At 37.1% G+C, this 13,440-nt stretch overlaps 1 protein-coding gene across 2 annotated transcripts in view; it reads left to right on the top strand.

Moving 5' to 3' along the window:
- Positions 1-13,440, top strand: part of PRIM2 (DNA primase subunit 2) — a 282,575-nt gene that overhangs the window by 158,832 nt on the left and 110,303 nt on the right. For both annotated transcript variants that reach the window (XM_059701297.1, XM_059701298.1), the window contains exon 8: positions 986-1,053. In XM_059701297.1, coding sequence (XP_059557280.1) covers positions 986-1,053 — 68 coding nt within the window. The remainder of the gene's footprint in view (positions 1-985; positions 1,054-13,440) is intronic.

Genomic DNA, 13,440 nt, shown 5'->3' with positions numbered 1-13,440 from the left:
AATGTATGAAATAGTTATAGAGTACAGACACCCTGTATAAAACCAAAGGATATCTTTCAGTTTGTTGCTTGTCTAAAGGAAAGTTCTCTTTCATTAATTGTCAAGTGATTTGTTAGTAGAATACAAGAACTATTTTGGCAATTGAATCCAGAAGAAATTTATCTTTTATTTTTGTTTTGGTATTTTATTAAGGTTACTTCAAGCTATCTAATTACTTTAGGTGAATATTTTTAATTTTTTGGGGTCAAATTCTTATAGCACAAGATGACCTTTTTAAGAATGGAGAGAAAAATGGATATAGGTAGAGATATACTTAATATTATTGCAGAGAAGTCCACCAGAGGCTCACAGTCCGTGATTCTACTGCAAACCTGATGTACAGCATTTAAGAATAAGGCTTTGGCTCTCACATTTTGTCTCCTAGGACAATTTGGCATCGTATGTCAACATTAAATATTTTGAGTTGCCTTTTTTCTGTTTAAAAGCTATTCTTGGTTTCTTATAGTAATGTGGTTGTCAAAACGGAGGAATGGATGGTAGCACGTGTGCTTCTGCACGTAACCAATTTCACAGTGGCTTAGCTAGAAATGAATGTCTCTCCCCCCCATTTTTTCATCATCCCAGGGTTCAGTGCTACAAGATTGGTTGCTATAAATTTAGGAGTTTTTCCATTTTTATTTACCAAGATAATATTTTCATGACTAGAGGCCTTTTCATGAACTCCGATGATAGTCTTTGTTTTATCTCCTTTTTCTTTACTTGTAAGCTCAGTGACATATCCTACAAACTTAGAACCATAGAGCTAGCTTGAATTACATAATGTATCAGCTTTCTATACAGTTCTCCGGTTTTAAAAAAGAAAAAGGTCCTTACATTTTAAGTGCTCCGTCTCCCTCTGCCTCCCCACCCCTATTTTGCATCCAGTGTTCAGATGTGTTTATATTTGGCCTTTGCTGTTCTGCCTAACCCTGTTCTCTGTTTCTAGTTAACAGCCCGGTCCTTGCCTGCTGTGCAGTCCGATGAGCGACTACAGCCTCTGCTTAACCACCTCAGGTAAATGAGGGCGCCACCCTGTCATGCTTATAAATGAGAGGGCATTACAGTGAGTAAAGCATATTAGAGTGGGTGAAACCCCTTTAGTTACCAAAAGCTTCGTTCTTTTCTTGATTTAATTCATTGATTTAAGTTGAATTTTTAGTACAATATACTTGCTACTCTTGACTTTAAGGTACTATAGAAGCTCTTTTAATTTAATAAAAGTATATAGAACTAGTTGATAAGTTTAAGTTAAAATGAGTAGGGATGACCAGCTACAAAAAAATCACAAAGGAATGAGCTATTTACTTAAATACAAGGCCAACGCATACTTTTGGACCCCCACATATTTTATGGGGGATAGAAGAAATAGGGATTTGCTTTCCAAATACAACAATAATGTATCTTAATTTAAAAACAACAACACAGACTTAGAAAATACAAGAGAGTAAAGAGAAAACCCATCAGCACTAAGAATAATTCTTTTATAATGTTTTAAAACCCAGTGTTGAAATTATACTTTTGTATAATTTGCTGTTTTTTCCTTTTAAAATAAACATTGTAAGACTTTTTTAGTTATTTGAATCTCTCCAAAAAAATATTTTTTAGTGACTGCATGAAGTTTTCTTGTATTGATGTACTGTAGTGTATCTCCCTAGGGGGGGCATTTAGACAATTTCCAATTTTTTTCATTAGTATAAAAAAATGTCATAGGTATACCTTTATTTGTGTTTTTGACAATTTCTTTAATATAGATTTTCAGAGGCGGAATTACTTTGTCAAACCATATGAACCATTTTAAAGATATGTATGTGTATACATATATATATATATATATATATTTTTTTTTTTTTCAAAAACCTTATTCTAGCCCTTTCCAGTGTGGCTTAGTTGGTTGGGTGCCATCCCATGCACTGAAAGGTTGCTGGCTCAATTCTCAGGGCACAATCCCTGGTAGAGCGTGTAGGAGGCAGCTGATCAATGTTTCTCTCTTTCCCTTTCCCTTCCTCTCTCTCTAAAAAATCAACAAAAACAAGTTAAAAAATACTTTAAACAATAAAGATTAAAAAAACCCAAACTTATTCTTTAAAAACACACACACCTTATTCTGCTTGTACTTTCATATTGTACATGAGTGCCCATGTTACTGTACCCTAAACTAGTTGGGGCAGCCAAAACATTGCTAAACTTAATAGTTAATCATAGAGATACTATTGTGATCATGTACCTTTCATTTACTATTAATAATTTTAAAACATTATCATCCTAAAACATTTTTATTTTGGGGTGGGATTAACTATGTATTATTGCCCCATTTATTGATAGCATCCTTGATTTTTATTTGACCTTAAGTACTTTAGATATAAAGGATATTATCTTTTCATTGTATTTGTTACAAACTTTTTTTTCTGCAAATTTTTTATTATGTTGCATTATCCAGCATACCTACATTTTCAAGTTTTATGTAGCCAAGCACCAGTAGTGTTTTCTCTTTATTCTTTTAAAACTGAGAATGCCACTTCTCATTTATACATTTGGGTGGATACTAATTTCCAGTATCTTTTAGTATTCTTTATTTTTTCTCCTTCCCTCCCATCCCCTTTTTCTTCCTCTCCTACCCTTCTCTCTATTAGCTTTTCCTTTTCAGACAGATACTTTTCATTCTGTATAACTGTTTTTTGGGGGGATGGTGGTGGTCAGACTAACATTTCATCAGGGCTGAGTATCATAAATATTACACCTAGTTGTTAAATTTTCTAGAGCATTTTAGTAGGGAATTATGTTTGAGTCACTTCCCTAACCCCCTCTCCTGCTTGTTCTAATCTGGTGATGATTTTATCTCCCCATTATCTGTCTTCCTATAGTAGCTTCTTATCTGTTCTCCTTGACACCAGTTTTGCTTTCTCTAAAATATATCACATCAGTGCCAGAGTGATTATACTGTTCCTTGGCTTACAACCATTCTATCTCCTCAGTTTCATTTTGGATGAAGTCTGAACTTCTTAGCCTGACCTATGAGGTTCTTCTGGAAGGAGCCTGGCTTGTTTCTTTGGACTCTTCATTTAGTACCAGTACCCCAACTTCTAGTGCCACCAAATGCCTTGAAGTTACTCTAAGACAGCACACTCTTACTCACCTCTGTGACCTTGTAAATATTTTCCTTCTGCCTGGAATGCTCCCTCCCCTTCGCCACTTTTATAATTTGACTAACTTTTGCTTGTCCTTTAAAGACTTGGCTCATGTCCCATTTAGTCTTCATCCCCTTCCCTCCAGTCAGCATTTGATGTTTTTTATATGTATTTCCACAATACCCCATGGCTACTAGTATATCTGTATTACAGAACTTATGATGTTGTAATTGTCTGTTTACTTGTCTGATTACTCAGTTAAAATGAGCTGCTTGAGAGCTTGGGAAGTGACTTTCCTATTTGTGTTTTCAGTGGCTGGGACATGATAGGTATTTAATATGTGTTTTGTTGAGTGAATGAACGTGCCTTTTAGCATTAATGTTTTGCTTTTACTTATGCATAGTTTTATAATTTAAAAGTCATAGTATTTCCTATAAAACCACTGGTATAGAAGGTATAAACCTAAAAGGGCTGAATCGTACCTGTAGTTAATGCTCAATTCTGTGCGATAATGATGGATTTTCCTGCCTCCACCTCAGTATGGTAATTGTCAACTAGAATTTAGATTAACTACTGACATGTCTCTTTGAGTCCTTGAAACTTGCACAAACTGTACATTCGTTTGGGCGTTCATTCTCCATGCAGTTCACTCAGGACTGGTTGCTAGGCAACCAGGGCTAGATGCTACATGTAATATGCACCAACTGGTGTTGCTTTTTTATTATTATTAAACCAAATGGTTTCTCATTTTATTACCATGTCAGAGACATCTGTATGGAGGGTGACAGTTGATGTGCATAGTTTGACATTTCCTGTTGTACAAAGTAACCTTGTGATATGGCTTTCAATCATGTTGAATTGTCTCTTTTGGCTGTCTAAATATAGTGTTTTTCTTTTACCTTCCTTTTGCTTAGGTCAAAATAGGAATGCACACTATTTGGTTTGAGAAATTCTAATGATAATCTTGTTAGGGAAAAATAATCATCATTGATTTGCATGAACTGTAATGTTTAATGTTACCTAGAGGGGATGGACAGGAGGTTGAGATTCAAATCATTATTAGATCTAATTTTGCTCAGTGCCCTAATGATCAAAGTGGAATGATGAATAGCATTTTAATTAAATTTGTCAATAAAACTAATTTAGGATGATAGTACAAATACCTGTAAAAATTGAAGTAGCAATACAGAGAAATTCTCAAATCATTTTACAGGACTTAAAGGCTCAAAGATATAACATTTTGCCCCCCTAAAAATCTTAGATATTGCTTAATAATATATATTATTTCCAGAATGTAGAGACAATAGTTCCCTAGTCAAAAGTTAAATTAAGCACAGAAAAACACTTGGCTTTAATATCTTACGGAAATACAAGCTTAATTTTATTCATTAGTAGCATCCATCCATTCATCAGTAAAAGCAAGCCTATTATTTGGTTGGAATTTAAAAAGTAGACAATTTCCGTTCTCACGGAATTTACAGTTTTGATTTTATTTGAAAGATAGACACTTAAACACATTACAAAGTTTGTAAACATTTCTATTAATAATTAAGCAAAAGCACTTAATTTTATTAATTGAACTGTGTCCTCCTGGAATTGTTTCCTTAAGCAAAGGGGCTATGACTTCCTGGTTTAGGATTCCATACTCCTAGCACTGTAGTGTCTCCCAGTGGGTATGCAGATTGGCCTGAACTTTCATCTCACTTGGGTGATGATGTTGTCTTAACTAAGAAGGAGAATAAAGGAAGACAAGGGATTAGGGAATAAATGTGACTGCTAAGATGATAAATTTAGTAGTTTCAGACATTTTAAACTTGAGTTGCCTTTGGAGCATATGTGGGGGGCAGGGGATGTTTAGTAAGTAGCTGAATATAAACCACTAGAGGCCCGGTGCATGAAATTCATGCACTTTGGGGGTGTCCCTCAGCCCAGCCTGCATCCTCTTGCAGTCTGGGAGCCCTCAGGGGATGTCCAACTGCCACCTTAGGCCCGCTCCCCAGAACGGGCCAAAGTCATCAGTTAGACATCCTTAGTGCTGCCATGGAGGCAGGAGAAGTTCCCGCCACCGCCACTTTGCTCACCAGCCATGAGGCCAGCTTCTGGATCAATGGCGCTCCCCTGTGGGAGTGGACTGACCAAAAGGGGCAGTTCCTGCGTTGAGTGTCTTGCCCCCCGGTAGTCAGTGCACATCATAGCGACTGCTCGCTCCACCTTCAGTCAATTTGCATATTAGCCTTTTATTATATAGGATAGTTTAAGAATGAGATTTATACCAGAGAGAGACATTTGCTAACCATCAGTGTAGGGGTGCTGGTTAAAATCAGGGGAATGGTTGACATCACTGAGGGAGAGAGTATAGAGTGACAAGCAAAGGGGAAGTGTCTCTGAATAGAACCCATAGAATACCAGTGTTTAAGTGACTTGTGATGGGCAGCAATGGAAGGAAGAGACGAGTTAAAAGAGAAAATCCAGTAGAAATACCAGGGAGGAATCTTGAAGGAGACAGGAACATAGCAAGGGATAGTGGTGTCAAAAATACTAAGGGAAAGATTTAAAAAAGGAAAGGTAAACACTGTCAAATGCCCTAGGAAAGTCAGGTCAGAACTACACGATGTCAGTTGGATTAGGCACACGGGAGCCACTGGTGGCGGAGCCACAACATTGTGATGGTACAGATGCAAGTCTTATTCCCTTGAGGAGTCCAGGAGTAAATGAGAATCGAGGCTGTGACAATACAGGGCGTGTAGGCTACTATTGGTAGAGCAGGGAAGGTAAGAGGACTATATCTTCTTTCAATGAGCTTCATGGTTGGAGAAGTGGTTTATTTTTCCTTAAGATTGGAAAGATGAGCCTATTTATAGGTTAAATAGAAAATGGTGTCTCTGAGCGTAAGATGAAATAATTGAAGAGGGAAGTTGCTAGAAAAGGTAAAAGGAGATGGGACCAAGAAGTCAAACTGGCAAGAGTATACAAAGTATTTTAATTTATATTTAGAAAAACCCAGTGAGGGCAATAGATGGTAATTTATCATCATCCCTATTTTAAAGTTTGTTGATGGAGTCTCAGGAAGTTCATGTTAAAATCTGATTTTTCAAATGAACTGCACTTCCTCAAAAGAGATGCATGGATTATTTTATAAGACTTGACTACTTTTGAAAATTTATGCCAAGAACTTCTCCATTGGAAAAAATAAACTTGCTTAGACTTACTCCAAAATGTTAAATTCTGAAGTACCAGAGAGAATTTGTGTAAACCATTGTTTCTGCTTTCAAGTCACATATAATTAGATATGTTATCTAATGAGTCTGCATCTCAGTGTGACTTTATTGTCATTCTCACTGCATTTTCTAGGATGAACTGTATAGTGTGCTGATTTTTTAATGTTGAGATATATAAAGGTGTTGGGATATGTTTCTGTGAGTGTAGAAGTTTATTGTTCATAGATATCTTTGCTACCTTAACAAGGATATCCCCAGATACTTTTTATATAATGGTATTAGATTCTCAAGGTGTATGTTAAAGATTATTATTTTTATGTATTACATCACTTACAAATGCCAGGTATAATCAGGTGAGACTAGAGAGGAAAACTTGCAGCCTACATCCACATGTGATAACTTCAATTGTGTGATTAAGATTTCTTCCCTTAAAAATAACACCATTTCCCATAGTGACGCAGCCCTCCTCATACCTCTGCCTCAAGGTATGAAATGAATGGGGGACAGAAGTCACTTTAATTGTTGCTTTTATTTATTTTTTCCCCTCAATTAAAGAATAATTTCTAAAACATGTATTTGTTATACTATGTCTCCTAATTATATTAGCATGTTTTAGCCCACCAATGAAGTGGCAATAAAGGATAAAACAAACTAGCAATGAGAAGGATTGCCCATAGTAAATACATGGACTGTTTCGCATGGATTAACTTGTGATGCATCCTGAATTTGTAAGCAGATGTTTATATTGACCTTTAATTTAAAATAATTAAAAATGATGAAAGCATCTTCATTCAGTTGGTATTTTGTTATTACAGACTGTTCTTGTGAATGTTTTTCTAATGCAGTACATTTGGTTAATATGTACACGTTTCTCTCTATTCCTGTAAAGAATATGCTCTGAAAGATTTTTTTTTATCAGAAATGAAACCTCTGTAAGAAAGCTTTTGCCGGTATCCATAGTGGTACAGTTCTCAATATTCTCATTTTGAATTAGTGCTCATTTTGAAATCAGAAAATCGTGTGGGCATTCCTGTGCGAGAAAAAGGCTCAGTAGACAGGGACTTCCACCGATTGAGGGCTGAAATGAAAGCCTCGTTAACATGGTCCACAGGCTTCGGGTGTTTGTCAGCTCTTCCTCATCGCCTGTGTCCAGCCTCTTGGCAGTCCCTTCAACCATTTATTTTTCCATGTGCAGCAATAGCAAGCGTGATCATTGTGAAGGTTTTTCAGGTAACTTATGAGATATTAATATATTAGAAATAATATATTTTTCCATTATTTATTGTCTTTGAATTACTCCCCCCCCCCCCCCCCCCCCCGGCATCTATATGGAAAATGTGTATGCCTTCTTAGAGATGTACTTGTCAAGAGTCAGCAATTTGTTAAAATCAACCCATTGTGTTAAGGGCACTATATGTACTCTGATTAAGTACAAAGGAGTTGATAGATGTTGCCCCTTAATTTGAGACGTTTATACCTGTATTCTAACACACACACACACACACACACACACACACGCACGCCCCACCCCACAAAGCTGCCCTGCATTAACGCTCCAGCTTAATTATGTAAAGAGAGAGGTGGGAAATCTTTCATGAGAGGTAGTACCTATATGTGATTTTGTTACCAATTTAATGTCATGTTATTGTTTCTGATAAAATTTATAGGCACAATATGTAAAATTGAAAAAAATAGAAGAAACGAATCCTGCCTCACTAATACAACTGCTGCTAGGCATTTGTTGTCATCTCTATGTATATTTTATGTAATTATAATTAAAGTGGGTAAACTTTTAAAAATTTTTTTTACTTAATATAACTATGTAATAAAGTAAAAAATTGGTTTTCATGGCTTTAATTATAAGTGACTTTATAATATTCAGCTGAGGATGGATAGATCTACTTCTACTTAGCCATTCCCATTTTATTGGGTATTTAGGCTTCTTTGGTTGAATTAAACCTGTGAAGAAAAATTGTAGCATAGATGTTTTCCAGCAAATGGAGATAAGAACAAAGAGCAGCAGCAAACTAGGTGATGCATAGCTTTGCAGATACAAGAGAGTTCATGATTCTTTAAAAAAAAATAATCATCAAAGACTATTTTTTTTCTTTCATTGACTTTTTTTTTTTTTTTAAGAGAGAGTGGAAGAGTGAGGGAAAGATAGAAACATCGATGTGATAGAAATACATCGATTGGTTGCCTCCTGCACTCCTGAACAGGGCCCGGGCCAGGGAGGAGCCTACAATGGAAGTTCATGCCCTTGACCATAATCGAACTTGGGACCCTTTGGTCCACAGGCCGATGCTCTATTCACTGAGCCAAACTGGGTAGGGCCAAGAGAGATCATTGTTCTAATGGTGTCATGTTGCCCAGGTGAGAAGGTGACAGAGTTTTTAACAAGTGAACCAGTGACTTGAAAAATACGGAATCAGGAAGCTGAAATTTAAACCTTATTAGTGCATCTAGATTGGAATCTTCTGTTGGAGCCATAAGAAGTGACCACAGATTTAGTGGAGTAAAACAACACTAATTTATTTTCATACAGTTCTATAGGCTAGACATCTGACATGAGTCTCACTGAACTAAACTCAGGGTGTCAGCAGGGCTGTGGTCCTTCCTGGAGACTCAGGAAGAATCTGCTCCCAGGCTCATTCATGTTATTGGCTGATTTTAGTTCCTTGCAGTTGTAGGACTGAGTTCCTGTTTCCTTGCTGGCTGTCAGACAGGAACCATCTTTGCCCCGAGAGGCTGCCCACATTCCTTCTGTGCTTCCCATGTGCCCCGAGGGTCCTTGCACGTGGGTTCCCTCTCAGAGCAGCAACAAAGCATCAGTCCTCCTCATGCTCCGAATCTCTCTGACCTCCCCTTCTGCTATATCGCTCTGCTTCCACCCGGGAACGTTTTCTGCTGTCAGGCTCATGCGATTAGATTGATCCACATGAATATCCTGGATAATCTCCTGTCTCAAGGTCCTTAATCTGAATCACATCTGCACAGTCCCTTTTGCCATGTGACCTAACATATTCACAGGTTCCAGGGATTAGCGTGGACATTTTTAAAGGGCCATTGATCTGCTTAACAGGGAGGGTTTTCTTTTTCGGTGTTTAAAACAGATTGTTGCATCACTTTTCTTCAGTTTTTCAAGTAAACCACCACTCTTAAATTTCCCTAGAGTTTTGTGGTTATCTTAATTCATGTTGCTAGCTTAACATGTTTTAGAATTAATGAAAGGGCTAACAAATGATTTTCACGGCAATATAAATAAGCTACTGATTTTCTTTTTAATGACATAGAAAGAAGGCAGGAAAATCTTTCCTATCTCTTTGACTGGCTAGCTAGCCAAGGCAAATATATACCTTTGCAAACAGTAGACTTTGTAATGAAGTTGTACTAGTATGTCGTGGCTGCAACTTGTGGAGGTACTTTGGTATGAGAGGTATTTAGTAAACATATGCTCACAAACTTTTTAGCTTCCTAAGAATTTATATTATTTATCATTCATTTCACACATATTAACGGAACTCCTACTTGGTGCTAGACATGGTGTATGTTCTAAGGATATGTATTTATGTGTGCCCTTATAGGACTTTCTGATCACAGAAAAGAAGAATTTTAGCTCAAGTAATTACAATAAATTATGATGATTTAGCATAATAGAGGTACATGACTCTGGGACCACAGCATCCAGGCGATAACGAGGCCTCATGTGTCACGGTACTCTTGCAGCTTGTCCCCAATTAGACATTCTAGATTTCTGTTAGCCTTCTGACTCCAGAGTTTCTTCAGGGATTTCTGGGATGTGGATACTGGCAGTCTTCCTGGAAAGCAAAATCTGTGATTATACTTTTCAGCAGTTTTTTTTTTTTTTTAAATCTGCAGTTTCCTATTCTTCACTCATTGGATTTCTTTAAAACCTTGGTTGTCCTCTAGATAATAATAAAGAAAATTAGTTATTTTATACTGTGTTATGCCTAACGTGCCAACAAAATGTAAAATGATGCTGCTTATACAAGGAATAACTTTCTTAAAAAGTCCGAGAAAGCACTGTGGTAGTTACTGTGACAGGTTAGCAGCTGAAAGGTAACTTGTTGAGTGCTGTGCAGTGGAACCTTCTAGGCCAGGGGTGGGCAAATTTTTTGACTCGAGGGCCACAATGGGTTCTTAAACTGGACCGGAGGGCCGGAACAAAAGCATGGATGGAGTGTTTGTGTGAACTAATATAAATTCAAAGTAAACATCATTACATAAAAGGATACGGTCTTTTTTTTTTTTAGTTTTATTCATTTCAAACCGGCCGGATCCAGCCCACGGGCTGTAGTTTGCCCACGGCTGTTCTAGGCTGATGGAACTGTTCTTTACCTGTGCCTCTCCAACAGCCAGTAACCACATAGCTCTTGAAATATGGCTAATGTGTTTTTAAGTTTTAATGAATTAAAATTAAAATTTCAGTAGCCAGTGGTAGCTAATGAGTACTTGATTAGATAGCATAGACCTGTGTCATATTTGAAATACATTTAGATAATCATATTTTTTTCTTATTTAAAAACCACAATAATGGTTTTTAGATTAATGGACTCCAGAGTTCCAGCTCTGAGGTGGCCTGGAAGTTATACCTATGGAGGTGTCATTAGAAACTGTGGCTGTTGAGAGTCATGAGGCTCCTACACCAGGGCAGCTCCTGCCCTTGCTGGTGTGGCTTTTGCCTCCTTGCACATGAGCCGTCCACCTGGATAGGACAGTAGCAAGAAACCCCAGAAACTAGGGAAGCTTCGAGCTGCCGGCCAGCTGTGATTCGAATGCTGGATCTCTCGGAGATGCCATGTGTGGCCTGTGGTAATCTCGCGAGTCTAAATGTTTAATCTAAGAAGACTTCCTGGCATTCCTGACACAGTTGACCTTTATTCACTCAGAGTAAAAACAAACAAAATTTGATAAATTGGTCTGAGAAAAGACAAATTACCAAGAACCAATAAAGGTTTAATGCCCCTTCAATTGTTTACAACTACTATTTAGAAAATAGTTCTATAAAAGATAATATAACATAAATTAAAAAATCAGTTTTTACTTAAGCTACCTTACCTTGGTCCTTGACATACTGCATGCATACAGTGTAAAGGGGGCCCATAGGTATGGTCATCCCACGAGTATAAGAGCGTGTCTTCCCAGATCTTACGGAGGTCTGCTCCAAATACCCAACGTGAAGTCACCCCCGGTGCTTTGATATTACCTAACTCCGTTTTCTTCACAAGCAACATCACTAGCCAAAATGATCTTCTTTATTTGTTCATTTGTTTATTTATTTTATTTATTTGTTTGTTTGATTTCTCTCTCTCCCCAAGTCCCCACCAAAACCCTAAAGACATCGTGTCCTTGATTCTGTTCTGTATTAGAGAGCAAATGTGAGGAGGTAATCCTAGAATATCATAAACTTGGGCTAACTGATCAGAAGCACTCCACACTCTGTAGATTATTTGTGGGGGAATGAGATGCCCATCAATTTAACGTATTAATTCTCCTGGATGTTAGAACTTTGTTTCTTGCTCCCCACTCACCTCGATTGTTCATTACCACTCTCATATTGTAATTATTTGAGTATCCTGGGTCAAAAGGAAATAAAAACAGCCTCCGTTTAGGCAGTCATTAAGCTACTAGAATATATGCTAAGAATGCAGAGGAATATGCAAAGCTTACTTATGAAATAGAGGTATTTGTTGGAGGCTTTAAATGTGTGTAGTGAAAATACCTTTGTAGGTCTGTAGTTTGAATACATCGTGCACATATGTATGTATTTTGTTTTTTTAAATCAGTTTTATTGAGGTATAATTTATATACTGTAAACTGTACTTATTTTAAAGGTGCAGTTCAGTGACTTTTGGCAAATGTAAGGTACAGATGTTTTTGATAGAACAATGAGATACTCCTTTCAGTTCATTGGATTGGTGCAGTTTAGAAATTGGAATGAATAGGAAAGTGTGGACCACCTGGAGCAAGACGAGGCCAACCTTAGATAAAGAAAAGTAGCAAGTGTCTTGAATATAGTTCTTACCTGATACGGAAACCCATATGATCCTGGTTTTTATTGGATATGTGAGCTTCTTGGTATCAGAATTTGTCCCAGTTGTAAAGAAACATAGATTATCACACTGCATATTGTCTGATGGTAGTTGTTAGGGAGATTTTAAAAAAATGCAACTTCTGACTTTATGCTTGTGGAAAATAATTTACATTCAATTTATAATAGAATTTTATTGATTGTGTTCTTATTTGGAATAACTGCAGGGAAAATCACCTGGGCCAACACAAGTCAGATACCATTTACTAGGGGTTTAGTTGTAAAAGGAAAGTAATTTCAGTTTCAGCACTGACAGCTGTTGAGTGAATGTTCCTGTGATATCCTTCACAGCAGGAAATGATATATTGTAACTTCTGCTCCCCCGATTTCCTACACACCCAACAAGTGCACACTGCAGGGATTGTGCTTTCTAAATGTCTGAATAGCCTAGCTCATGTGGACAGACTGTGTGTGTGTGTGTTTTGTATTTTTTTAACATCTGAAGTGGGTAAAATTGTGATTGCAAAAGTGGATATATGGGTGATACACAAAACCTTGGTTTCCTCCTCCTGAAATTGTTTTTCCATTTGTGCCATGATTACACCTGGCTTTATGTGGAAAGGCCGTATTGGAGCTCTGCATTCTTTCATAGAATGATGTAGGAGATTGCATCTCATTTGAAAGATGTATTAGTTTACTTTTTAATGCTCCAAATAGATATGTTTCCTTTATGCAGAGATCAGTTTTGGTTACTTGTGATACTTTCTTCACTGCTTTTTTAATTTTATTTTATACTAGTTTTTAAGATATGATAAACTATAGCCTGCCACATAGAAAGGAGTAAATAGTTTGAACCTCCTTAGGTTCAAGAGTACTGGGAAATTCTTGACAAAGAAGGGAAATATGTTTTATATGTTACTGTTTGGGAGCCTCAGAATCTGTTGCTCAGGTGGGTGGCAGAGTGACACTCCCCAAGAATGGGAGAGGAATTCCTTCCAGTCTGGCT

This window comes from Myotis daubentonii, chromosome 6 (assembly GCF_963259705.1).
Source record: "Myotis daubentonii chromosome 6, mMyoDau2.1, whole genome shotgun sequence".
Lineage (NCBI taxonomy): Eukaryota > Metazoa > Chordata > Mammalia > Chiroptera > Vespertilionidae > Myotis > Myotis daubentonii.
This window is presented reverse-complemented; position numbering and strand designations above follow the sequence as displayed.